Consider the following 23,809-nt stretch of genomic DNA (forward strand, 5'->3'; position numbering starts at 1 on the left):
CCCAAAACCCCACCTTGCCCCCTCCAAAATCGAGGGCATGGTCAGGGCTAGCAGCGGCAGCAGCCGGGGGAGGCTCCGCGCTCCGTCCGTGGCGCTCCGGGCACACCGGGCAGGGTCGGTGCCGCTCCCAGGAACGCGGATCCGAACTGGGGGCAGTGGGAACGGGGGAGCAGCACCCCAAAAAGCGCTCAGCCAATGGGAGAGCGGAGTTTAATGAGGCCGAGTAGAGGGTGTTGGCGGCTAGCGAGTTAAAATAATAAGCTACCTAAGAAATTCTGGCGAATCAGAAAAAAGGAGCGGAAATGAGTCATCAGTTGCTGGGTAGAGGGTCTGAAAATCGGGCTCCAAACGAACCGGCCAATTAGAGAGCGCAAAAATCACTTCGGCCAATTAAAGAGAGGCCAAAAAAAACCCCAACCAATGACAGCGCTGCCAAAAACCACGCCCGACCAATCAGGGAGCGCGTCCCTCATGACCCCGCGCCGCTCCGGGCTGGTTCCCGCAGTTGAGCGCGGTTGGTTCGGGGCGGCGGTCGCTGGCCATGGGGCTCGGGGCGGCAGCCGGGGCCCTGCTGGTGGCACTGGGGGTGCTGGGAGCCCCCCCGGGTGCGGGCGCGGAGCTCTCGGGTGAGCGGGGGGCGGGAGGCGCTGGGCCAGGGCGGGAGAAGGGGGAAAAGGGGGCGAAGGGGGGAGCCCGGAATGGAGGGGGAGGAGGAGGGGACCCCCCAAAGGGAGAGCGGGAGGGGCTGAGGGGTGGGGGGAGGGGAGGGAGGGGTGGGAGAGGGTGGGGAAGGGGGAAAAGGGGAGGGGGGACCCCAAAACTGAGCGGGAGGGGGGCTGGGGATTGGGGGATTAGTGGGAAAATGGGGAAATGGGAGCCCAAAAGTGATTTGGGGAGCGGGCGGAGGTGGGAGGGGAGAGGATGAGGAAGGGGAAATGGGGGAAGGGCGGCAAAGAGGAAGCGGCAGCGCGGGCAGGAGGGTCCCGTGGCGGCCGTGGGGCACAGGGGGTGCGGAGTGGGGATCCGGGGTGGGCCCGGAGCTCTGGGGGTGCTGCTGGGGGTGCTGGGGGGGCACTGCTGAGCTGTGTCCCGCACTCACAGGGGTGTTCCAGGAGCTGGTACAGTACGAGTGTCACTTCATTAACGGCACGGAGAAGGTGAGGTACGTGACGAGGAACATCTACAACCGGGAGCAGTACGCGATGTTCGACAGCGAGGTGGGGCATTACGTGGGGTTCACCCCCTATGGGGAGAGGATTGCCAAGTACTGGAACAGCGACCCGGCCAAAATGGAGTACAGACGACATGAGGTGGACAGGCTCTGCCGGCACAACTACGAGGTTTACCGCCCGTTCAGCGTGGATCGCCGAGGTGAGCGCGGGGCAGAGCGTGTCCCCTTGGGCCATGCCCTGCCAGTGACCATCCCAGTCAATCCCAGTCCCTACCAGTCCCTTCCAGTATATTGCCAGAACCTCCCCGTCCATTCCCAGTCCATGCCAGTCCATCTCAGTCCATTCCCGGTACATTTCAGTCTATCCCACTCTCTCTCAGTCCCTCTCAGTCCATCCCAATCCCTCCAGTCAATCCCAATCCTCCCAGTTTCTCCCAGCCCATTGCCAGTCCATTTCTAGTCCATTTCCAGTCCATCCTAATCCTTCACATTCTATTCCCAGTTCGCTCTCCTACTTCTACCCACTATCCCAGTGCCAAGTCTCCCTGCCATCTGTCTCAGTGCCCCTCTCGTTATTCCTAGTTCCTCCCAGTTTGTCCCAGTCCCACCCAGCTCCTGCAACTCAATTCCCAGTTTATTTCCAGCTCATTCCAGTTCACTCTCCGACCTCCACCCACACTCCCAGTAACCCCCATCCCGTCCCACCTTTTTCAGTGACCCTCAGTTCCTCCCAGTCCATTCCACTCGCTCCCAGTCCTTTCCCAGTCCATCAAAGTTCATTCCCAGTGCCGCCTTGTGCCATCCCAGTGCCATCTCACTTATACTCAGCCCATGCCCAGTCAATTTCCCATCCCAGCCAGTTCATTCCCAGTGCCTCCCAGTCCGTCCAAGTGTATTCCCAGTCCATCAAGTCCAGCCCAGTCCATCCCAGTCCGTCTCCATTCGAGCCCAGTCCATTTCCAGTAAGCCCCAGTCCCTCCCAGTGCCCCCTCGCGCGTCCATTTAAGCGACGCGTGAAGCTAACGCTTTTCACCCAATCATATCGCGTCATCTAGATGACTCACCTGTTGCCAGGCAGACCCGCAGCGCCGAGTGCCCCGCGCTGGACTCGGCCTCCCAGCGCCGCGCGCTTCATTCCCAGTTCCTCCCAGTGCCACCAAAATCCCTCCCAGTGCCATCCCAGCCCCTCCCAGACCATCTCCAATTCCTCCCCAGTCCCTCCCAGTCCATTTCCAGTCTCTTCCCTGTTCATTCCCAGGTCACTTTTAGACCTCCAGCCTGTTTCGAGTTCCCCCATGGACTCCCATCTCTCTCAGTGCGAACCCAATAAATCCCAGTCCCTCCCACTTCACTCCAGTTCTTTCCCAGTTCCTCCCAGTCCTTCCCAGTCCCACCCAGCCCCTCCAAATCAATTCCCAGTCTATTCCCAGTTCATTCCCAGTTTATTTCCAGACCTCCACCTTCTGTCCCAGTACCCTCCATTCCATCCCATCTCTCTCAGTAGCACCCAAGTCTGTCCCAGTCTATTCCCAGTGCCTCCCAGTATATTCCCAGTGCTTCCCAATGATATTCCCAGTCCTTCAAACTCCCTCAAAGCTAAATCCCACTTGATTTCCAGTTCATTCCCAGTTCATTGCAAGACCGCCATGCTCCCTCCCAGTGCCTCCCATCCCCACTCATCTCTACCAGACCCTCCCAATCCACTTCCAGTCCCTCCCAGTCCACCCTTGTCCATTCCAAATCAATCCCAGTCCATCCCCAGTCTACCCCAGTAGATTTCCAGCCCCTATCCATCAATTAAAAGTAAACCCCAAGTCTGTTCCGGGCACAGCGCAATCCATCCCAGTCCACACCAGTCCATTCCCAGTCCCTCCCAGTCCATTCCCGTTCCATTCCCAGTCCCTCCCAGTCCATCCCAGTCCATTCCCAGTCCCTCCCAGTCCATTCCCAGTCCCTCCCAGTCCATCCCAGTCCATCCCAGTCCATTCCCAGTCCCTCCCAGTCCATTCCCAGTCCCTCCCAGTCCATCCCAGTCCATCCCAGTCCATTCCCAGTCCCTCCCAATCCATTCCCAGTCCATTCCCAGTCCCGCCCAGTCCATTACCAGTCCCTCCCCAGCCCACCTCAATTCATTCTCAATCCCTCCAAGTCCATCCCAGTCTCATCCAGACCCACGAAATCTATTCCCAGTCTATTCCCAATTCACTCCCAGACCTTCACCATCTTTCCCAGTGCCCCTCCAATCTCCTCTCACCTCTCTCAGTGCCACCCCTGCCCCTCCCACTCCATTCCCAGTCCCTCCCACTCCATTCCCAGTCCCTCCCAGTCCATTCCCAGGCCCTCCACACCCCAGCCATCCCCTCCCTCTCCCAGTGCCCCCCAGCTGATCCCAGTGTGTCCCCGCTCTCTCTCTCTCTCTGTCTCTGCCAGTGCCCCCCAGCGTGTCCATCTCGCTGGTGCCCCCCTCGAGCTCCCAGCCCGGCCCCGGCCGCCTGCTCTGCTCCGTGATGGATTTCTACCCCGCTGCCATCCAGGTGAGGTGGTTCCAGGGCCAGCAGGAGCTGTCGGAGCACGTGGTGGCCACCGACGTGGTGGCCAACGGGGACTGGACCTACCAGCTGCTGGTGCTGCTGGAAACGCCGCCCCGGCGCGGGCTGAGCTACAGCTGCCAGGTGGAGCACGTCAGCCTGGAGCAGCCGCTGAGGCGGCACTGGGGTACGGGGGAGCCCCTGGGGGCGCTGGCAGAGGCGCTGGGCTGTGCTGGGAGGCACTGGGAGGGAGCTGGAGAGAGCCGGGCTGGGAGTGGGAGAGGGGCTGGGGGCTGGGCAAGGGCTGGGCAGGGGTTTGGGGGGGGCTGGGGAGGGTGGGATGGGCTTGGGGGGGTGCTGGTGGGCACTGGGAGGGAGTTTGGAGGTGCTGGGTGTGACTGGGAGGGAGTTTGGGGGCGCTGGGTGTGACTGGGAGGGAGTTTGGGGGTGCTGGTGGGCACCGGGAGGGAGTTTGGGGGTGCTGGTGGGCACTGGGAGGGAGTTTGGGGGTGCTGGTGGGCACTGGGAGGGAGTTTGGGGGCGCTGGGTGTGACTGGGAGGGAGTTTGGGGGTGTTGGGAGTGACTGGGAGGGAGTTTGGGGGTGTTGGGTGTGACTGGGAGGGAGTTTGGGGGCGCTGGCTGTGACTGGGAGGGAGTTTGGGGGTGCTGGGTGTGACTGGGAGGGAGTTTGGGGGTGTTGGGAGTGACTGGGAGGGAGTTTGGGGGTGTTGGGTGTGACTGGGAGGGAGTTTGGGGGTCCCGGGTGTGACTGGGAGGGAGTTTGGGGGTGCTGGGTGTGACTGGGAGGGAGTTTGGGAGTGCTGGGGGTCACTGGGAGGGCGTTTGGGGCTCCTGGGGCGCTGGGGGGCAACTGGGAGGGGGCTGTGGGAAGCTGAGAGGGACGGAAGGGGCTTTGGTGGCTCCTGCTGAGGCCCAAAAGGGATCGGGGGAGGTTTTAGAGGGTCCCGGCTGGGCCGGGGCCCACAGGGAGGGCGCTGGGAGGGGCTGGGGGTGTCGCCGAGAGGTTTTGGGGGCGCTGAGCCCTGCGGACCCCCCAGAGATGCCGCCGGACGCCGGCCGCAGCAAGATGCTGACGGGCATCGGGGGCTTGGTCTTGGGCTCGGTCTTCGTGGCGCTGGGGCTCGGCTTCTACGTGCGCAAGAAGGTGAGGGCGGGTGCCGGGGGCGGCGTGGCCGCCGTGGCGGAGCCCCGTGCGCGCTCCCGCCGGGGCCCCCGGCCCGGTGTCACCCCCTTTTCTCTGCCCACAGAGCTCCTGAGGCGGCGGCGGCCGCAGCCCCTCCCCGTGGGCTCGGGCCCGGCCGGGACCCCCCGCTCCGTCCCCGCTCCGCTGATCCCGGGGGGGTCCCGTGTCCCCCCCAGCGCCGCTGGCGCTCTGCCCCCGCCCAGTGCCCGCTGCCGGCGCTCCCAATAAAGCTTCCCAGCTGGGCCCGGGGCCGTTTGTTGGGGGGCGCTGGGGAGGGGTCTGGGGGGGCGGGGGGCGATGGGACGGATTGGGGCAAAGGGAGGGGGAGAAAGGGCGGGGGCTGGGCCCGGGGGGAGCGGGAGGAGAAGGAGGAGGAGGAGGAGGAGCTGGGATTATGTAGGAGGAGGGAAGAGGAGGAACCCCAAGGAAAAAGACGGACAGATGAAATCGACCGGGCTGAGGAGGACGACCCTAAACGGATTGAATCTAAATAATATTTTCCAAATTTTATAGAAGGAATAAATACAAAACTTGGTATTATAGTAAAAATTACTTTGATAGGATTTAGTTTTACACAACTTTAATATAACTTAATTAGTAGTAAGTAATTTCCTTTACACCATTGTTTATAAAACTCTGTTTCAAAAGCGGAGCGGGACAAAGGGATCCGAACCAAAAATTCCAGCGATTCCCAGAACCGGGACCCCCCCAAAACCCCACCTTACCCCCCCAGAATCGGGGTCAGGGTCGGGGCCAGCAGCGGCAGCAGCCGGGGGAGGCTCCGCGCTCCGTCCGTGGCGCTCCGGGCACACCGGGCAGGGTCGGTGCCGCTCCCAGGAACGCGGATCCGAACTGGGGGCACTGGGAACGGGGGAGCAGCACCCCAAAAAGCGCTCAGCCAATGGGAGAGCGGAGTTTAATGAGGCCGGGCAGAGGGTGTTGGCGGGTAGAGGGTTAAAATAATAAGCTACCTAAGAAATTCTGGCGAATCAGAAAAAAAGAGCCGAAATGAGTCATCAGTTACTGGGTAGAGGGTCTGGAAATCGGGCTCCAAACGAACCGGCCAATTAGAGAGCGCAAAAATCACTTCGGCCAATGAAAGAGAGGCCAAAAAAAACCCCAACCAATGACAGCGCGGCCAAAAACCACGCCCGACCAATCAGGGAGCGCGTCCCTCATGACCCCGCGCCGCTCCGGGCTGGTTCCCGCAGTTGAGCGCGGTTGGTTCGGGGCGGCGGTCGCTGGCCATGGGGCTCGGGGCGGCAGCCGGGGCCCTGCTGGTGGCACTGGGGGTGCTGGGAGCCCCCCCGGGTGCGGGCGCGGAGCTCTCGGGTGAGCGGGGGGCGGGAGGCGCTGGGCCAGGGGGGAGAAGGGGGAAAATGGGGCGAAGGGGAGAGCCCGGAATGGAGGGGGAGGAGGAGGGGACCCGCAAAGGGAGAGCGGGAGGGGCTGAGGGGTGGGGGGAGGGGAGGGAGGGGTGGGAGAGGGTGGGGAAGGGGGAAAAGGGGAGGGGGGAGCCCAAACTGAGCGGGAGGGGGGCTGGGGATTGGGGAACTGTGGGGAAATGTGGAAATGGGAGCCCAAAAGTGATTTGGGGAGCGGGCGGAGGTGGGAGGGGAGAGGATGAGGAAGGGGAAATGGAGGAAGGGCGGCAAAGAGGAAGCGGCAGCGCGGGCAGGAGGGTCCCGTGGCGGCCGTGGGGCACAGGGGGTGCGGAGTGGGGATCCGGGGTGGGCCCGGAGCTCTGGGGGTGCTGCTGGGGGTGCTGGGGGGGCACCGCTGAGCTGTGTGCTGCACTCACAGGGGTGTTCCTGGAGATGTTAAAGTTCGAGTGTCACTTCATTAATGGCACGGAGAAGGTGAGGTACGTGGAGAGGTACATCTACAACCGGGTGCAGGATGTGATGTTTGACAGCGACGTGGGGCACTTCGTGGGGTTCACCCCCTTTGGGGAGAGGAGTGCCAAGCACTGGAACAGCAACCCGGCCAAAATGGAGGACATCCGCGCTGCGGTGGACACGTACTGCCGGCACAACTACGAGGTGTCCCGCCCGTTCATCACGGAGCGCCGAGGTGAGCACGGGGCAGAGCGTGTCCCCTCGGGCCCTGCCCTGCCAGTGACCATCCCAGTCCATCCCAGTCCCTACCGGTCCCTTCCAGTATATTCCCCGACCCTCCCAGTCCATTCCCAATCCATCCCAATCTCTTCCACTCCCAGTCCCTCTCATTCCATTCCAGTCCCTCCAGACCATTCCCAATCCCTTCCAGTCCATTCCCAGTTCATTCCCAGTTCTCTCTCCGACTTCCACCCTCTCTCTCTTTGCCGAGTACCCCTCCCATCTTTCCCAGTGCCACTCCAGTCCTTCCCAGTGCCTCCCAGTCCCACCCAGCCCCTCCAACTCAATTCCCAGTCTATTCCCAGTTCATTCCCAGTTCACTCCAGACCTTCATGCACTCTCAGAGTAACCACCACGCCCTCCCACCTCTCTCAGTGCCATCCCAGTTCCTCCCAGTCTATCCCAGTCGCTCCCAGTCGCTCCTAGTCCTTACCCAGTTCATCCCAGTCACTCCCAGTCCCGCCTTGTGCCATCCCAGTGCCATCACACTCATACGCAGTACATTCCCCATCCCTTCCAGTTCATTCCCAGTGCCTCCCAGTCCCTCCAAGTGTATTCCCAATCCATCAAGTGCATCCCAGTCCATCCCAGTCCCTTTCCATTCCATCCCAGTCCATTTCCAGTCAGCCCCACTCCCTCCCAGTGCACCCCCTCGCGTCCATTTCATCGACGCGTGAAGCTGACGCCTCCCAGCCAATCAGATCGCGTCTCTCTGATGACTCTCCTGTTGCCAGGCAGACCCGCAGGGCCGGGTGCCCGGCGCTGGACTCGGCCTCCCAGCGCCGCGCACTTCATTCCCAGTTCCTCCCAGTGCCACCAAGATCCCTCCCAGTGCCATCCCAGTCCCTCCCAGACCATCCCTGTCCATTTCCTATCAATCCCAGTCTATTCCCAGTCCACCCCAGTACATTCCCAGTCCCTCTCAGTCAATTTCAAGTCAGTCCCAGTCAATTCTTGGTCCAGCCCAATACATCCCAGTCCCTACCAATCCATTCCCAGTTCCTCCAAGTGCCTCCAGTCCATACCTATTCCATTCCCATTCCCCCCAGTGCATTCCTATTTGCTGCCAGTCCATCCCAGTCCATTCCCAGTCCCTCCCCAGCCCAGCCCAGCCCTCCCCTCTCTCTCCCAGTGCCCCCCAGCTGATCCCAGTGTGTCCCCGCTCTCTCTCTCTCTCTCTGTCTCTGCCAGTGCCCCCCAGCGTGTCCATCTCGCTGGTGCCCCCCTCGAGCTCCCAGCCCGGCCCCGGCCGCCTGCTCTGCTCCGTGATGGATTTCTACCCCGCTGCCATCCAGGTGAGGTGGTTCCAGGGCCAGCAGGAGCTGTCGGAGCACGTGGTGGCCACTGACGTGGTGGCCAACGGGGACTGGACCTACCAGCTGCTGGTGCTGCTGGAAACGCCGCCCCGGCGCGGGCTGAGCTACAGCTGCCAGGTGGAGCACGTCAGCCTGGAGCAGCCGCTGAGGCGGCACTGGGGTACGGGGGAGCCCCTGGGGGCGCTGGCCAGAGGCGCTGGGCTGTGCTGGGAGGCACTGGGAGGGAGCTGGAGAGAGCCGGGCTGGGAGTGGGAGAGGGGCTGGGGGCTGGGCACAGGCTGGGCAGGGGTTTGGGGGATGCTGGGGAGGGTGGGATGGGGTTGGGGGGTGCTGGTGGGACACTGGGAGGGAGTTTGGGGGCGCTGGGAGTGACTGGGAGGGAGTTTGGGGGCGCTGGGAGTGACTGGGAGGGAGTTTGGGGTGCTGGGTGTGACCGGGAGGGAGTTTGGGGGTGCTGGGTGTGACTGGGAGGGAGTTTGGGGGTGCTGGGTGTGACTGGGAGGGAGTTTGGGAGTGCTGGGTGTGATTGGGAGGGAGTTTGGGGGTCCTGGGGCGCTGGGGGCCAACTGGGAGGGGGCTGTGTGATGCCGAGAGGGACGGGAGGGGCTTTGGTGGCTCCTGCTGAGGCCCAAAAGGGATCGGGGGGAGGTTTCAGGGGTCCCGGCTGGGCCGGGGGCCACAGGGAGGGCGCCGGGAGGGGCTGGGGGTGTCGGCGAGAGGTTTTGGGGGCGCTGAGCCCTGCGGACCCCCCAGAGATGCCGCCGGACGCCGGCCGCAGCAAGATGCTGACGGGCATCGGGGGCTTGGTCTTGGGCTCGGTCTTCGTGGCGCTGGGGCTCGGCTTCTACGTGCGCAAGAAGGTGAGGGCGGGTGCCGGGGGCGGCGTGGCCGCCGTGGCGGAGCCCCGTGCGCGCTCCCGCCGGGGCCCCCGGCCCGGTGTCACCCCCTTTTCTCTGCCCACAGAGCTCCTGAGGCGGCGGCGGCCGCAGCCCCTCCCCGTGGGCTCGGGCCCGGCCGGGACCCCCCGCTCCGTCCCCGCTCCGCTGATCCCGGGGGGGTCCCGTGTCCCCCCCAGCGCCGCTGGCGCTCTGCCCCCGCCCAGTGCCCGCTGCCAGCGCTCCCAATAAAGCTTCCCAGCTGGGCCCGGGGCCGTTTGTTGGGGGGCGCTGGGGAGGGGTCTGGGGGGGCGGGGGGCGATGGGACGGATTGGGGCAAAGGGAGGGGGAGAAAGGGTGGGGGCTGGGCCCGGGGGGGCGGGAGGAGGAGGAGGAGGAGGAGGAGGGATTAGAAAGGAGGAGGGAGGAGGAGGAACCCCGAAGGAAAAGACGGACAGATGAAGTCTACCGGGCTGAGGAGAACGACCCGAAACGGATTGAATCTATATAATATTTTCCAAATTTTATAGAAGTAATAAATCCAAAACTTGGTATTATAGTAAAAATTATTTTGATAGGATTTAGGTTTACACAAGTTTAATATAACTTAATTAGTATTAAGTAATTTCCTTTACACCATTGTTTATAAAACTGTGTTTCAAAAGCGGAGCGGGACAAAGGGATCCGAACAAAAAATTCCAGCGTTTCCCAGAACCGGCACCCCCCCAAAACCCCACCTTGCCCCCCCAGAATCGGGGGCATGGTCAGGGCCAGCAGCGGCAGCAGCCGGGGGAGGCTCCGCGCTCCGTCCGTGGCGCTCCGGGCACACCGGGCAGGGTCGGTGCCGCTCCCAGGAACGCGGATCCGAACTGGGGGCACTGGGAACGGGGGAGCAGCGCCCCAAAAAGCGCTCAGCCAATGGGAGAGCGGAGTTTAATGAGGCCGGGTAGAGGGTGTTGGCGGGTAGAGGGTTAAGAAATTGAGCTCGCAAAGAAATTGTGGCGAATCAGAAAAAAGATCGCAAATGAGTCATCGGTTGCTGGGTGGAGGGTCTGGAAATCGGGCTCCAAACTCACCGGCCAATTAGAGAGCGGAAAAATCACTTCGGCCAATTAAAGAGAGGCCAAAAAAAACCCCAACCAATGAAAGCGCGGCCAAAAACCACGCCCGACCAATCAGGGAGCGCGTCCCTCATGACCCCGCGCCGCTCCGGGCTGGTTCCCGCAGTTGAGCGCGGTTGGTTCGGGGCGGCGGTCGCTGGCCATGGGGCTCGGGGCGGCAGCCGGGGCCCTGCTGGTGGCACTGGGGGTGCTGGGAGCCCCCCCGGGTGCGGGCGCGGAGCTCTCGGGTGAGCGGGGGGCGGGAGGCGCTGGGCCAGGGCGGGAGAAGGGGGAAAAGGGGGCGAAGGGGGGAGCCCGGAATGGAGGGGGAGGAGGAGGGGACCCCCCAAAGGGAGAGCGGGAGGGGCTGAGGGGTGGGGGGAGGGGAGGGAGGGGTGGGAGAGGGTGGGGAAGGGGGAAAAGGGGAGGGGGGACCCCAAACTGAGCGGGAGGGGGGCTGGGGATTGGGGGATTAGTGGGGAAATGGGGAAATGGGAGCCCAAAAGTGATTTGGGGAGCGGGCGGAGGTGGGAGGGGAGAGGATGAGGAAGGGGAAATGGGGGAAGGGCGGCAAAGAGGAAGCGGCAGCGCGGGCAGGAGGGTCCCATGGCGGCCGTGGGGCACAGGGGGTGCGGAGTGGGGATCCGGGGTGGGCCCGGAGCTCTGGGGGTGCTGCTGGGGGTGCTGGGGGGGCACCGCTGAGCTGTGTGCTGCACTCACAGGGGTGCTCCAGGAGATGTCAACCTCAGAGTGTCACTTCATTAACAGCACGGAGAAGGTGAGGTTCGTGGAGAGGTTCATCTACAACCGGCAGCAGTACGCCATGTTCGACAGCGACGTGGGGCACTTCGTGGGGTTCACTCCCATTGCGGAGAGGTGGGCCAGGGACTGGAACAGCAACCCGGAATTGATGGAGAGCAGACGGGCTGCGGTGGACAGGTTCTGCCGGCGCAACTACGTGATATCCCGCCCGTTCATCGTGGAGCGCCATGGTGAGCGCGGGGCAGAGCGTGCCCCTCGGGCCCTGCCCTGCCACTGACCATCCCAGTATATTCCCAGTCCCTACCAGTCCATTCCCAGTCCCGTCCAAGTCCATTCCTGTCCATTCCCAGTCAATCCCAGTGTCTTCCCCTTCCTCCCAACCCCACAGTCCATTCCTAGTCCCTTCCAGTCCTTTCCCAGTTTGTCCCAGTTCGTCCCAGTCCATCCCAGTCCCTCTCAGTCCATTCCCAGTTCATTTCCAGTTCTTTCTCTGACTTCCACGCTCTCTCCCTTTGCTGTGTACCCCTCCCATCTTTCTCAGTGCCACTCCAGTCCTTTCCAGTGACCCCCAGTCCGTCCCAGTCCCACCCCGCCCCTCCAACTCAATACCCAGGTTATTTCTACTTCATTCTCAGTGTACTCCAGATCTCCATGCACTCTCAGAGTAATTCCCATTCCCTCCCCCCTATCTCAGTGCCAGCCCAGTTCATCCCAGTCTATTCTCAGTCCATCCCACATGCTCCCAGTCCTTTCCCAGTCCAACCCAGTTCATTCCTGGTCCTGGCTTGTGCCATCCCAGCGCTATCCCTCTCATATTCAGCCCATTCCCCGTCCTTCCTGTTAATTCTCAGTGCCTCCCAGTCCCTCCAAGTGTATTCCCAGTCCATCCCAGTCCATTTCCAGTCAGCCCCAGTCCCTCCCAGTGCCCCCCTTCGCGTCCATTTCAGCGACGCGTGAAGCTTACGCTTTCTAGCCAATCAGATCGCCTCTCGTAAATGACTCACCTGTTGCCGGGCAGATCCGCAGCGCCGAGTGCCCCGCGCTGGGCTCGGCCTCCCAGCGCCGCGCGCTTCATTCCCAGTTCCTCCCAGTGCCACCAAGATCCCTCCCAGTGCCATCCCAGTCCCCCCAAGACCATCTCCAATTCCTCCCCAGTCCCTCCCAGTCCATCTCCAGTGTTTTCCCAGTTCTTCTTAGACTTCGACCCTCTCTCCCAGTTCCCCCCATTCCCTCCCATCTCTCTCAGTGCCAACCCAATAAATCCCAGTCCCTCCCAGTCCACTCCAGTTCATTCCCAGTCCCTCCCAGTCCTTCACTGTCTCATCCAGATCCTCCAAGTCTATTCCCAGGTGATTTCCATGTAATTCCCAGTTCACTCCCAGATGTCCACACTCTCCCAGTGCCCCTCCATCCCCTCCCATCTCACTCAATGCCACCTAACACCCTCCCAGTAGGTTCCCTGTAAATTTCCAGTCCATTCCTAGTCTCTCCCAGTCCCTCCCAGTCCCTCCCAGTCCATTCACAGATCCCTCCCAGTCTATATCCCGTTCCTCCCAGTCCTTCCCAATTCCAGCCCGCCCCTCCATGTACATTATTAGTTTATTCCCAGTTCATCCCAGTTCTCTCGCCAACCTCCACCGTCTCCCAGTGCCTCCCATTCCCTCCCATCTCTGTCAGTGCCATAACAATCCCTAACAGGCCATTCCCAGTCCCTCCCCGTCAATGCCAATCCATGCCAGTCCCTCCCATTCCGTTCCCAGTCCCTCCCCAGCCCAGCCCAGCCCTCCCCTCTCTCTCCCAGTGCCCCCCAGCTGATCCCAGTGTGTCCCCGCTCTCTCTCTCTCTCTCTCTGTCTCTGCCAGTGCCCCCCAGCGTGTCCATCTCGCTGGTGCCCCCCTCGAGCTCCCAGCCCGGCCCCGGCCGCCTGCTCTGCTCCGTGATGGATTTCTACCCCGCTGCCATCCAGGTGAGGTGGTTCCAGGGCCAGCAGGAGCTGTCGGAGCACGTGGTGGCCACCGACGTGGTGGCCAACGGGGACTGGACCTACCAGCTGCTGGTGCTGCTGGAAACGCCGCCCCGGCGCGGGCTGAGCTACAGCTGCCAGGTGGAGCACGTCAGCCTGGAGCAGCCGCTGAGGCGGCACTGGGGTACGGGGGAGCCCCTGGGGGCGCTGGCAGAGGCGCTGGGCTGTGCTGGGAGGCACTGGGAGGGAGCTGGAGAGAGCCGGGCTGGGAGTGGGAGAGGGGCTGGGGGCTGGGCAAGGGCTGGGCAGGGGTTTGGGGGATGCTGGGGAGGGTGGGATGGGGTTGGGGGGGTGCTGGTGGGCACTGGGAGGGAGTTTGGGGGTGCTGGGTGTGACTGGGAGGGAGTTTGGGGGTGCTGGGTGTGACTGGGAGGGAATTGGGGGGTGCTTGTTGTGACTGGGAGGGAGTTTGGGGCTCCTGGGGCGCAGGGGGGCAACTGGGAGGGGGCTGTGGGATGCCGAGAGGGAGGGGAGGGGCTTTGGTGGCTCTTGTTGAGGCCCAAAAGGGATCGGGGGGAGGTTTCAGGGGGTCCTGGCCGGGCCGGGGGCCACAGGGAGGGCGCTGGGAGGGGCTGGGGGTGTCGCCGAGAGGTTTTGGGGGCGCTGAGCCCTGCGGACCCCGCAGAGATGCCGCCGGACGCCGGCCGCAGCAAGATGCTGACGGGCATCGGGGGCTTGGTCTTGGGCTCGGTCTTCGTGGCGCTGGGGCTCGGCTTCTACGTGCGCAAGAAGGTGAGGGCGGGTGCCGGGGGCGGCGTGGCCGCCGTGGCGGAGCCCCGTGCGCGCTCCCGCCGGGGCCCCCGGCCCGGTGTCACCCCCTTTTCTCTGCCCACAGAGCTCCTGAGGCGGCGGCGGCCGCAGCCCCTCCCCGTGGGCTCGGGCCCGGCCGGGACCCCCCGCTCCGTCCCCGCTCCGCTGATCCCGGGGGGGTCCCGTGTCCCCCCCAGCGCCGCTGGCGCTCTGCCCCCGCCCAGTGCCCGCTGCCGGCGCTCCCAATAAAGCTTCCCAGCTGGGCCCGGGGCCGTTTGTTGGGGGGCGCTGGGGAGGGGTCTGGGGGGGCGGGGGGCGATGGGACGGATTGGGGCAAAGGGAGGGGGAGAAAGGGTGGGGGCTGGGCCCGGGGGGAGCGGGAGGAGGAGGAGGAGGAGGAGGGACCGAGAAAAGGAGGAAGCGGAGGGAGAAAGGAGGAGGAGCAAGCAGAAGAGGAAGGAGAGAGGAAGAGGAGCAGCCGGAAGAGGACGACCCGAACGGGATTAATTTTAGTTAATAATTTAAAAATTTAAAAGAAGACATAAATAAAGAAGTTAGTATTATAAGAAATGTTAGCGTAATAGAACTTAGGTTTACATAATTTTAGTATAGTTTAAATAGTAGTAAGCAATTTTCTTGACTCCATTTTTAATATAATTGTATTTCTAAAGCGATGCTGAACAACGAGATCCGAACAGAAAATTCCAGCCAAGCCCAAATCCGGGACCCACCTCCCAAACCCCCTATGGATCCCCAAAATCGGGGGCAGAGTCAGGGCCAGCAGCGGCAGCAGCCGGGGGAGGCTCCGCGCTCCGTCCGTGGCGCTCCGGGCACACCGGGCAGGGTCGGTGCCGCTCCCAGGAACGCGGATCCGAACTGGGGGCACCGGGAACGGAGGAGCAGCACCCCAAAAAGCGCTCAGCCAATGGGAGAGCGGAGTTTAATGAGGCCGGGTAGAGGGTGTTGGCGGGTAGAGGGTTAAGAAATTGAGCTCGCAAAGAAATTGTGGCGAATCAGAAAAAAGATCGCAAATGAGTCATCAGTTGCTTGGTGGAGGGTCTGAAAATCGGGCTCCAAACTCACCGGCCAATTAGAGAGCGGAAAAATCACTTCGGCCAATTAAAGAGAGGCCAAAAAAAACCCCAACCAATGAATGCGCGGCCAAAAACCACGCCCGACCAATCAGGGAGCACGTCCCTCATGACCCCGCGCCGCTCCGGGCTGGTTCCCGCAGTGGAGCGCGGTTGGTTCGGGGCGGCGGTCGCTGGCCATGGGGCTCGGGGCGGCAGCCGGGGCCCTGCTGGTGGCACTGGGGGTGCTGGGAGCCCCCCCGGGTGCGGGCGCGGAGCTCTCGGGTGAGCGGGGGGCGGGAGGCGCTGGGCCGGGGGGGAGAAGGGGGAAAAGGGGGCGAAGGGGGGAGCCCGGAATGGAGGGGGAGGAGGAGGGGACCCCCCAAAGGGAGAGCGGGAGGGGCTGAGGGGTGGGGGGAGGGGAGGGAGGGGTGGGAGAGGGTGGGGAAGGGGGAAAAGGGGAGGGGGGAGCCCAAACTGAGCGGGAGGGGGGCTGGGGATTGGGGGATTAGTGGGAAAATGGGGAAATGGGAGCCCAAAAGTGATCTGGGGAGCGGGCGGAGGTGGGAGGGGAGAGGATGAGGAAGGGGAAATGGGGGAAGGGCGGCAAAGAGGAAGCGGCAGCGCGGGCAGGAGGGTCCCGTGGCGGCCGTGGGGCACAGGGGGTGCGGAGTGGGGATCCGGGGTGGGCCCGGATCTCTGGGGGTGCTGCTGGGGGGGCACCGCTGAGCTGTGTGCTGCACTCACAGGGGTGCTCCAGCACATGTTTAAGGCCGAGTGTCTGTTCATTAACCGCACGGAGAAGGTGAGGTTCGTGGTGAGGTACATTTACAACCGGCAGATGTGGGCGATGTTCGACAGCGACGTGGGGAGCTACGTGGGGTTCACCCCCTATGGGGAGAGGAATGCCAAGGGCTGGAACAGCGACCCGGCCATACTGGAGCACAGACGGGCTCAGGTAGACACGCTCTGCCGGCACAACTACGAGGTGTCCCGCCCGTTCATCACGGAGCGCCGAGGTGAGCGCGGGGCAGAGCGTGTCCCCTCAGGCCCTGCCCTGCCAGTGACCATCCCAGTCAATCCCAGTCCCTACCAGTCCCTTCCAGTATATTCTCGTACCCTCCCAGTCCATTTCCGGTTCATCCCAGTCCATGCCAGTCCATCCCAGTCTCTCCTTCTCCCTCCCAGTCACTCTCAGTCCATCCCAATACCTCCAGTCCATTCCCAGTCCCTCGTAGTCCATTCCCATTTTGTCCCAATCCATTCCCAATCCATCCCAAGTCCCTCCAAATCCCCCCCAGTCCCTCCCAGCCCATTCCCTGTCTCTCCCAGTCCATCCCTGTCCATTCCCAGTTCACTCTCCGAATTCTACCCTTTCTCCAAGAGCCCCTCCCATCTTTCTCAGTGTCACTCCCGTCCTCCCCAGTTCCTCCCAGCCCATCCCAGGCCCACCCACCCCCGCCAACTCAATTCCCAGTCTGTTCCCTGTTCACTCTCAGACCTCCACCCACTTTCACAGTAACCCCCAACCCATCCCACCTCTATCAGTTCCACACCATTTCCTCCCAGTCTTTTCCCACTCCAACCCAGTCGCTCCGAGCCCTTTCCCAGTCCATCCCAGTTCATTCCCAGTCCCGTCTTCTACCATTCCAGTGCCATCCCACTCATATTCAGCCCGTTCCCAGTCCATTCCCCATCCCTCCCACTTCATTCCCCGTGCCACTCAGTCCCTCCAAGTGTATTCCCAATCCATCAAGTCCATCCGAGTCCACTCCTGTCCATTTCCAGCACACCCCAGTCCATCCCATTCCATTTCCGGTCCATCCCAGTCCATTTCGACTCCATCCCAGTCCCTCCCAGTGCCCCCCCGCGCGTCCATTTCAGCGACGCGTGAAGCTGATGGTTTCAGCCAATCAGATCGCGTCTCTTTAATGACTCACCTGTTGCCGGGCAGACCCGCAGCGCCGAGTGCCCCGCGCTGGACTCGGCCTCCCAGCGCCGCGCGCTTCATTCCCAGTTCCTCCCAGTGCCACCAAAACACCTCCCGGTGCCATCCCAGTCCCTCCAAGACCATCTCCAATTCTTCCCCAGTCCCTCTCAGTCCATTTCCAGTCTCTTCCCAGTTCATTCCCAGTTCACTCTCAGAACTCCACCATCCCTCCCAGCTCCCCCCATTCCCTCCCATCTCTCTCAGTGCCAACCCAATAAATCCCAGTCCCTCCCAGTCCACCCCAGTTCATTCCAAATCCTTCCCAGTCTCATGCAGACCCTCCAAATCCATTCTCAGTCTATTCCCAGGTCATTCCCAGTTTATTTCCAGACCTCCACCTTCTGTCCCAGTACCCCCCATCCCCTCCCACTTCTCTCAGTAGCACCCGAGTCTGTCCCAGTCTATTCCCAGTGCCTCCCAGTATATTGCCAATCCATCCCAGTCCTTTCCAATGCTATTCCCAATGCTTCCAACTCCCTCAAAGCTAATTCCCAGTTGATTTCCAGTTCATCCCCAGTTCATTGCCAGACCTGCACAATCCGTGCAATGCCCTCCATCCCCACTCACGTCTCCCACACCCTCCCTATCCACACCGGTCCCTCCCAATCTATTCCCAGTTCATTCCAGTCCACCCCTGTCCATCCCCAGTCCACCCCAGTAGATTCTCAGTCCTCTCAGTCAATTTCAAGTCACCCTCAGTCCATTCCTGCCCCAGCCCAGTCCATTCCCACTTCCTCCCAGTACACCCAGTTCATTCCCAGTCCCTCCCCAGCCCACCCCAGCCCTCCCCTCTCTCTCCCAGTGCCCCCCAGCTGATCCCAGTGTGTCCCCGCTCTCTCTCTCTCTCTCTCTGTCTCTGCCAGTGCCCCCCAGCGTGTCCATCTCGCTGGTGCCCCCCTCGAGCTCCCAGCCCGGCCCCGGCCGCCTGCTCTGCTCCGTGATGGATTTCTACCCCGCTGCCATCCAGGTGAGGTGGTTTCAGGGCCAGCAGGAGCTGTCGGAGCACGTGGTGGCCACCGACGTGGTGGCCAACGGGGACTGGACCTACCAGCTGCTGGTGCTGCTGGAAACGCCGCCCCGGCGCGGGCTGAGCTACAGCTGCCAGGTGGAGCACGTCAGCCTGGAGCAGCCGCTGAGGCGGCACTGGGGTACGGGGGAGCCCCTGGGGGCGCTGGCAGAGGCGCTGGGCTGTGCTGGGAGGCACTGGGAGGGAGCTGGAGAGAGCCGGGCTGGGAGTGGGAGAGGGGCTGGGGGCTGGGCAAGGGCTGGGCAGGGGTTTGGGGGATGTTGGGGAGGGTGGGATGGGGTTGGGGGGGTGCTGGTGGGCACTGGGAGGGAGTTTGGGGGTGCTGGGTGTGACTGGGAGGGAGTTTGGGGGCGCTGGGTGTGACTGGGAGGGAGTTTGGGGGTGCTGGTGGGCACTGGGAGGGAGTTTGGGGGTGCTGGGAGTGACTGGGAGGGAGTTTGGGGCTACTGGTGGATACTGGGAGGGAATTTGGGGGTCCTGGGTGTGACTGGGAGGGAGTTTGGGGGTGCTGGGTGTGACTGGGAGGGAGTTTGGGGGTGCTGGGTGTGACTGGGAGGGAGTTTGGGGGTCCTGGGGCGCTGGGGGGCAACTGGGAGGGGGCTGTGGGATGCCGAGAGGGACGGGAGGGGCTTTGGTGGCTCCTGTCGAGGCCCAAAAGGGATCGGGGGGAGGTTTCAGGGGGTCCCGGCCGGGCCGGGGGCCGCAGGGAGGGCGCTGGGAGGGGCTGGGGGTGTCGCCGAGAGGTTTTGGGGGCGCTGAGCCCTGCGGACCCCGCAGAGATGCCGCCGGACGCCGGCCGCAGCAAGATGCTGACGGGCATCGGGGGCTTGGTCTTGGGCTCGGTCTTCGTGGCGCTGGGGCTCGGCTTCTACGTGCGCAAGAAGGTGAGGGCGGGTGCCGGGGGCGGCGTGGCCGCCGTGGCGGAGCCCCGTGCGCGCTCCCGCCGGGGCCCCCGGCCCGGTGTCACCCCCTTTTCTCTGCCCACAGAGCTCCTGAGGCGGCGGCGGCCGCAGCCCCTCCCCGTGGGCTCGGGCCCGGCCGGGACCCCCCGCTCCGTCCCCGCTCCGCTGATCCCGGGGGGGTCCCGTGTCCCCCCCAGCGCCGCTGGCGCTCTGCCCCCGCCCAGTGCCCGCTGCCGGCGCTCCCAATAAAGCTTCCCAGCTGGGCCCGGGGCCGTTTGTTGGGGGGCGCTGGGGAGGGGTCTGGGGGGGCGGGGGGCGATGGGACGGATTGGGGCAAAGGGAGGGGGAGAAAGGGCGGGGGCTGGGCCCGGGCGGAGCGGGAGGAGGAGGAGGAGGAGGAGGAGGAGGAGCTGGGATTATGTCGGAGGAGGGAAGAGGAGGAACCCCAAGGAAAAAGACGGACAGATGAAGTCTACCGGGCTGAGGATAACGACCCGAATCCGAATTGATCTAAATAATATTTTCCAAACTTTATAGAAGTAATAAATACAAAAGTTGGTATTATAGCAAAAATTACTTTGATAGGATTTGGGTTTACTCAACTTTAATATAACTTAATTAGTAGTAAGTAATTTCCTTTACACCATTGTTTATAAAACTGTGTTTCTAAAGGGGAGCGGGACAAAGGGATCCGAACAAAAACTTCCAGCGAGTCCCAAATCTGGGATCCCCCCCAAAACCCCACCTTGCCCCCCCAGTATCGGCGGCAGGGTGAGGGCCAGCAGCGGCAGCGGCCGGGGGAGGCTCCGCGCTCCGTCCGTGGCGCTCCGGGCACACCGGGCAGGGTCGGTGCTGCTCCCAGGAACGCGGATCCGAACTGGGGGCACTGGGAACGGGGGAGCAGCGCCCCAAAAAGCGCTCAGCCAATGGGAGAGCGGAGTTTAATGAGGCCGGGTAGAGGGTGTTGGCGGGTAGAGGGTTAATAAATTGAGCTCCCTAAGAAATTCCGGCGAATCAGAAAAAAGAGCGGAGATGAGTAATCGGTTGCTGGGTAGAGGGTCTGAAAATCGGGCTCCAAACTGACCGGCCAATTAGAGAGCGCAAAAATCACTTCGGCCAATTAAAGAGAGGCCAAAAAAAACCCCAACCAATGAAAGCGCGGCCAAAAACCACGCCCGACCAATCAGGGAGCGCGTCCCTCATGACCCCGCGCCGCTCCGGGCTGGTTCCCGCAGTGGAGCGCGGTTGGTTCGGGGCGGCGGTCGCTGGCCATGGGGCTCGGGGCGGCAGCCGGGGCCCTGCTGGTGGCACTGGGGGTGCTGGGAGCCCCCCCGGGTGCGGGCGCGGAGCTCTCGGGTGAGCGGGGGGCGGGAGGCGCTGGGCCAGGGCGGGAGAAGGGGGAAAAGGGGGCGAAGGGGGGAGCCCGGAATGGAGGGGGAGGAGGAGGGGACCCCCCAAAGGGAGAGCGGGAGGGGCTGAGGGGTGGGGGGAGGGGAGGGAGGGGTGGGAGAGGGTGGGGAAGGGGGAAAAGGGGAGGGGGGACCCCAAACTGAGCGGGAGGGGGGCTGGGGATTGGGGGATTAGTGGGGAAATGGGGAAATGGGAGCCCAAAAGTGATTTGGGGAGCGGGCGGAGGTGGGAGGGGAGAGGATGAGGAAGGGGAAATGGGGGAAGGGCGGCAAAGAGGAAGCGGCAGCGCGGGCAGGAGGGTCCCATGGCGGCCGTGGGGCACAGGGGGTGCGGAGTGGGGATCCGGGGTGGGCCCGGAGCTCTGGGGGTGCTGCTGGGGGTGCTGGGGGGCACCGCTGAGCTGTGTGCTGCACTCACAGGGGTGCTCCAGGAGATGTCAACCTCAGAGTGTCACTTCATTAACAGCACGGAGAAGGTGAGGTTCGTGGAGAGGTTCATCTACAACCGGCAGCAGTACGCCATGTTCGACAGCGACGTGGGGCACTTCGTGGGGTTCACTCCCATTGCGGAGAGGTGGGCCCGGGACTGGAACAGCAACCCGGAATTGATGGAGAGCAGACGGGCTGCGGTGGACAGGTTCTGCCGGCGCAACTACGTGATATCCCGCCCGTTCATCGTGGAGCGCCGAGGTGAGCGCGGGGCAGAGCGTGTCCCCTCGGGCCCTGCCCTGCCACTGACAATCCCAGTATATTCCCAGTCCCTACCAGTCCATTCCCAGTCCCGTCCAAGTCCATTCCTGTCCATTCCCAGTCAATCCCAGTGTCTTCCCCTTCCTCCCAACCCCACAGTCCATTCCTAGTCCCTTCCAGTCCTTTCCCAGTTTGTCCCAGTTCGTCCCAGTCCATCCCAGTCCCTCTCAGTCCATTCCCAGTTAATTTCCAGTTCTTTCTCTGACTTCCACGCTCTCTCCCTTTGCTATGTACCCCTCCCATCTTTCTCAGTGCCACTCCAGTCCTTCCCAGTGACCCCCAGTCCGTCCCAGTCCCACCCCGCCCCTCCAACTCAATACCCAGGTTATTTCTACTTCATTCTCAGTGTACTCCAGATCTCCATGCACTCTCAGAGTAATTCCCATTCCCTCCCCCCTATCTCAGTGCCAGCCCAGTTCATCCCAGTCTATTCTCAGTCCATCCCACTCGCTCCCAGTCCTTTCCCAGTCCAACCCAGTTCATTCCCAGTCCCGGCTTGTGCCATCCCAGCGCTATCCCTCTCATATTCAGCCCATTCCCCATCCTTCCTGTTAATTCCCAGGGCCTCCCAGTCCCTCCAAGTGTATTCCCAGTCCACCCCAGTCCCTCCCAGTCCATTTCCAGTCAGCCACAGTCCCTCCCAGTGCCCCCCTTCGCGTCCATTTCAGCGACGCGTGAAGCTTACGCTTTCTAGCCAATCAGATCGCCTCTCGTAAATGACTCACCTGTTGCCAGGCAGATCCGCAGCGCCGAGTGCCCCGAGGTGGGCTCGGCCTCCCAGCGCCGCGCGCTTCATTCCCAGTTCCTCCCAGTGCCACCAAGATCCCTCCCAATGCCATCCCAGTCCCCCCAAGACCATCTCAAATTCCTCCCCAGTCCCTCCCAGTCCATCTCCAGTCTTTTCCCAGTTCTTCTTAGACTTCGACCCTCTCTCCCAGTTCCCCCCATTCCCTCCCATCTCTCTCAGTGCCAACCCAATAAATCCCAGTCCCTCCCAGTCCACCCCAGTACATTCCCAGTCCCTCCCAGTCCTTCACTGTCTCATCCAGCTCCTCCAAGTCAATTCCCAGGTGATTTCCATGTAATTCCCAGTTCACTCCCAGATGTCCACACTCTCCCAGTGCCCCTCCATCCCCTCCCATCTCACTCAATGCCACCTAACACCCTCCCAGTAGGTTCCCTGTAAATTTCCAGTCCATTCCTAGTCTCTCCCAGTCCATCCCAGGCCCTCCCAGTCCATTCCCAGATCCCTCCCAGTCTATATCCCGTTCCTCCCAGTCCTTCCCAATTCCAGCCCGCCCCTCCATGTACATTATTAGTTTATTCCCAGTTCATCCCAGTCCTCTCGCCAACCTCCACCGTCTCCCAGTGCCTCCCATTCCCTCCCATCTCTTTCAGTGCCATAACAATCCCTAACAGGCCATTCCCTGTCCCTCCCCGTCAATGCCAATCCATGCCAGTCCCTCCCAGTCCATCCCAGTCCCACCCCAGCCCTCCCCTCTCTCTCCCAGTGCCCCCCAGCTGATCCCAGTGTGTCCCCGCTCTCTCTGTCTCTGTCTCTGCCAGTGCCCCCCAGCGTGTCCATCTCGCTGGTGCCCCCCTCGAGCTCCCAGCCCGGCCCCGGCCGCCTGCTCTGCTCCGTGATGGATTTCTACCCCGCTGCCATCCAGGTGAGGTGGTTCCAGGGCCAGCAGGAGCTGTCGGAGCACGTGGTGGCCACCGACGTGGTGGCCAACGGGGACTGGACCTACCAGCTGCTGGTGCTGCTGGAAACGCCGCCCCGGCGCGGGCTGAGCTACAGCTGCCAGGTGGAGCACGTCAGCCTGGAGCAGCCGCTGAGGCGGCACTGGGGTACGGGGGAGCCCCTGGGGGCGCTGGCAGAGGCGCTGGGCTGTGCTGGGAGGCACTGGGAGGGAGCTGGAGAGAGCCGGGCTGGGAGTGGGAGAGGGGCTGGGGGCTGGGCAAGGGCTGGGCAGGGGTTTGGGGGATGCTGGGGAGGGTGGGATGGGGTTGGGGGGGTCCTGGTGGGCACTGGGAGGGAGTTTGGGGGTGCTGGGTGTGACTGGGAGGGAGTTTGGGGGCGCTGGGTGTGACTGGGAGGGAGTTTGGGGGTCCTGGGTGTGACTGGGAGGGAGTTTGGGGGCGCTGGGTGTGACTGGGAGGGAGTTTGGGGGTGCTGGGTGTGACTGGGAGGGAGTTTGGGGGTCCCGGGGCGCTGGGGGGCAACTGGGAGGGGGCTGTGGGATGCCGAGAGGGACGGGAGGGCCTTTGGTGGCTCCTGTCGAGGCCCAAAAGGGATCGGGGGGAGGTTTCAGGGGGTCCTGGCCGGGCCGGGGGCCACAGGGAGGGCGCCGGGAGGGGCTGGGGGTGTCGCCGAGAGGTTTTGGGGGCGCTGAGCCCTGCGGACCCCCCAGAGATGCCGCCGGACGCCGGCCGCAGCAAGATGCTGACGGGCATCGGGGGCTTGGTCTTGGGCTCGGTCTTCGTGGCGCTGGGGCTCGGCTTCTACGTGCGCAAGAAGGTGAGGGCGGGTGCCGGGGGCGGCGTGGCCGCCGTGGCGGAGCCCCGTGCGCGCTCCCGCCGGGGCCCCCGGCCCGGTGTCACCCCCTTTTCTCTGCCCACAGAGCTCCTGAGGCGGCGGCGGCCGCAGCCCCTCCCCGTGGGCTCGGGCCCGGCCGGGACCCCCCGCTCCGTCCCCGCTCCGCTGATCCCGGGGGGGTCCCGTGTCCCCCCCAGCGCCGCTGGCGCTCTGCCCCCGCCCAGTGCCCGCTGCCGGCGCTCCCAATAAAGCTTCCCAGCTGGGCCCGGGGCCGT

General features: G+C 63.2%; 1 protein-coding gene and 3 pseudogenes across 1 annotated transcript; all 4 read left to right on the top strand.

Moving 5' to 3' along the window:
* Nucleotides 1-471: 471 nt before the first annotated feature.
* LOC134432932 (class II histocompatibility antigen, B-L beta chain-like) lies at nucleotides 472-5,824 on the top strand (annotated as a pseudogene).
* Nucleotides 5,825-6,081: 257 nt separating this feature from the next.
* LOC134432933 (class II histocompatibility antigen, B-L beta chain-like) lies at nucleotides 6,082-10,149 on the top strand (annotated as a pseudogene).
* Nucleotides 10,150-10,405: 256 nt separating this feature from the next.
* Nucleotides 10,406-14,111, top strand: LOC134432938 (class II histocompatibility antigen, B-L beta chain-like; annotated as a pseudogene).
* Nucleotides 14,112-15,047: 936 nt separating this feature from the next.
* Nucleotides 15,048-23,809, top strand: LOC134432934 (uncharacterized). Its single transcript, XM_063181801.1, is given in 12 exon segments — nucleotides 15,048-15,106; nucleotides 15,108-15,202; nucleotides 15,667-15,936; nucleotides 17,771-18,055; nucleotides 18,712-18,864; nucleotides 19,509-19,607; nucleotides 20,024-20,096; nucleotides 20,098-20,192; nucleotides 20,666-20,935; nucleotides 22,562-22,846; nucleotides 23,410-23,516; nucleotides 23,622-23,809. Coding segments are annotated over 12 exon segments (1,953 nt in total). The 3' UTR covers nucleotides 23,784-23,809.

The sequence above is a fragment of the Melospiza melodia genome (genome assembly GCF_035770615.1).
Source record: "Melospiza melodia melodia isolate bMelMel2 chromosome 7 unlocalized genomic scaffold, bMelMel2.pri SUPER_7_unloc_3, whole genome shotgun sequence".
NCBI classification, from domain to species: Eukaryota; Metazoa; Chordata; class Aves; order Passeriformes; family Passerellidae; genus Melospiza; species Melospiza melodia.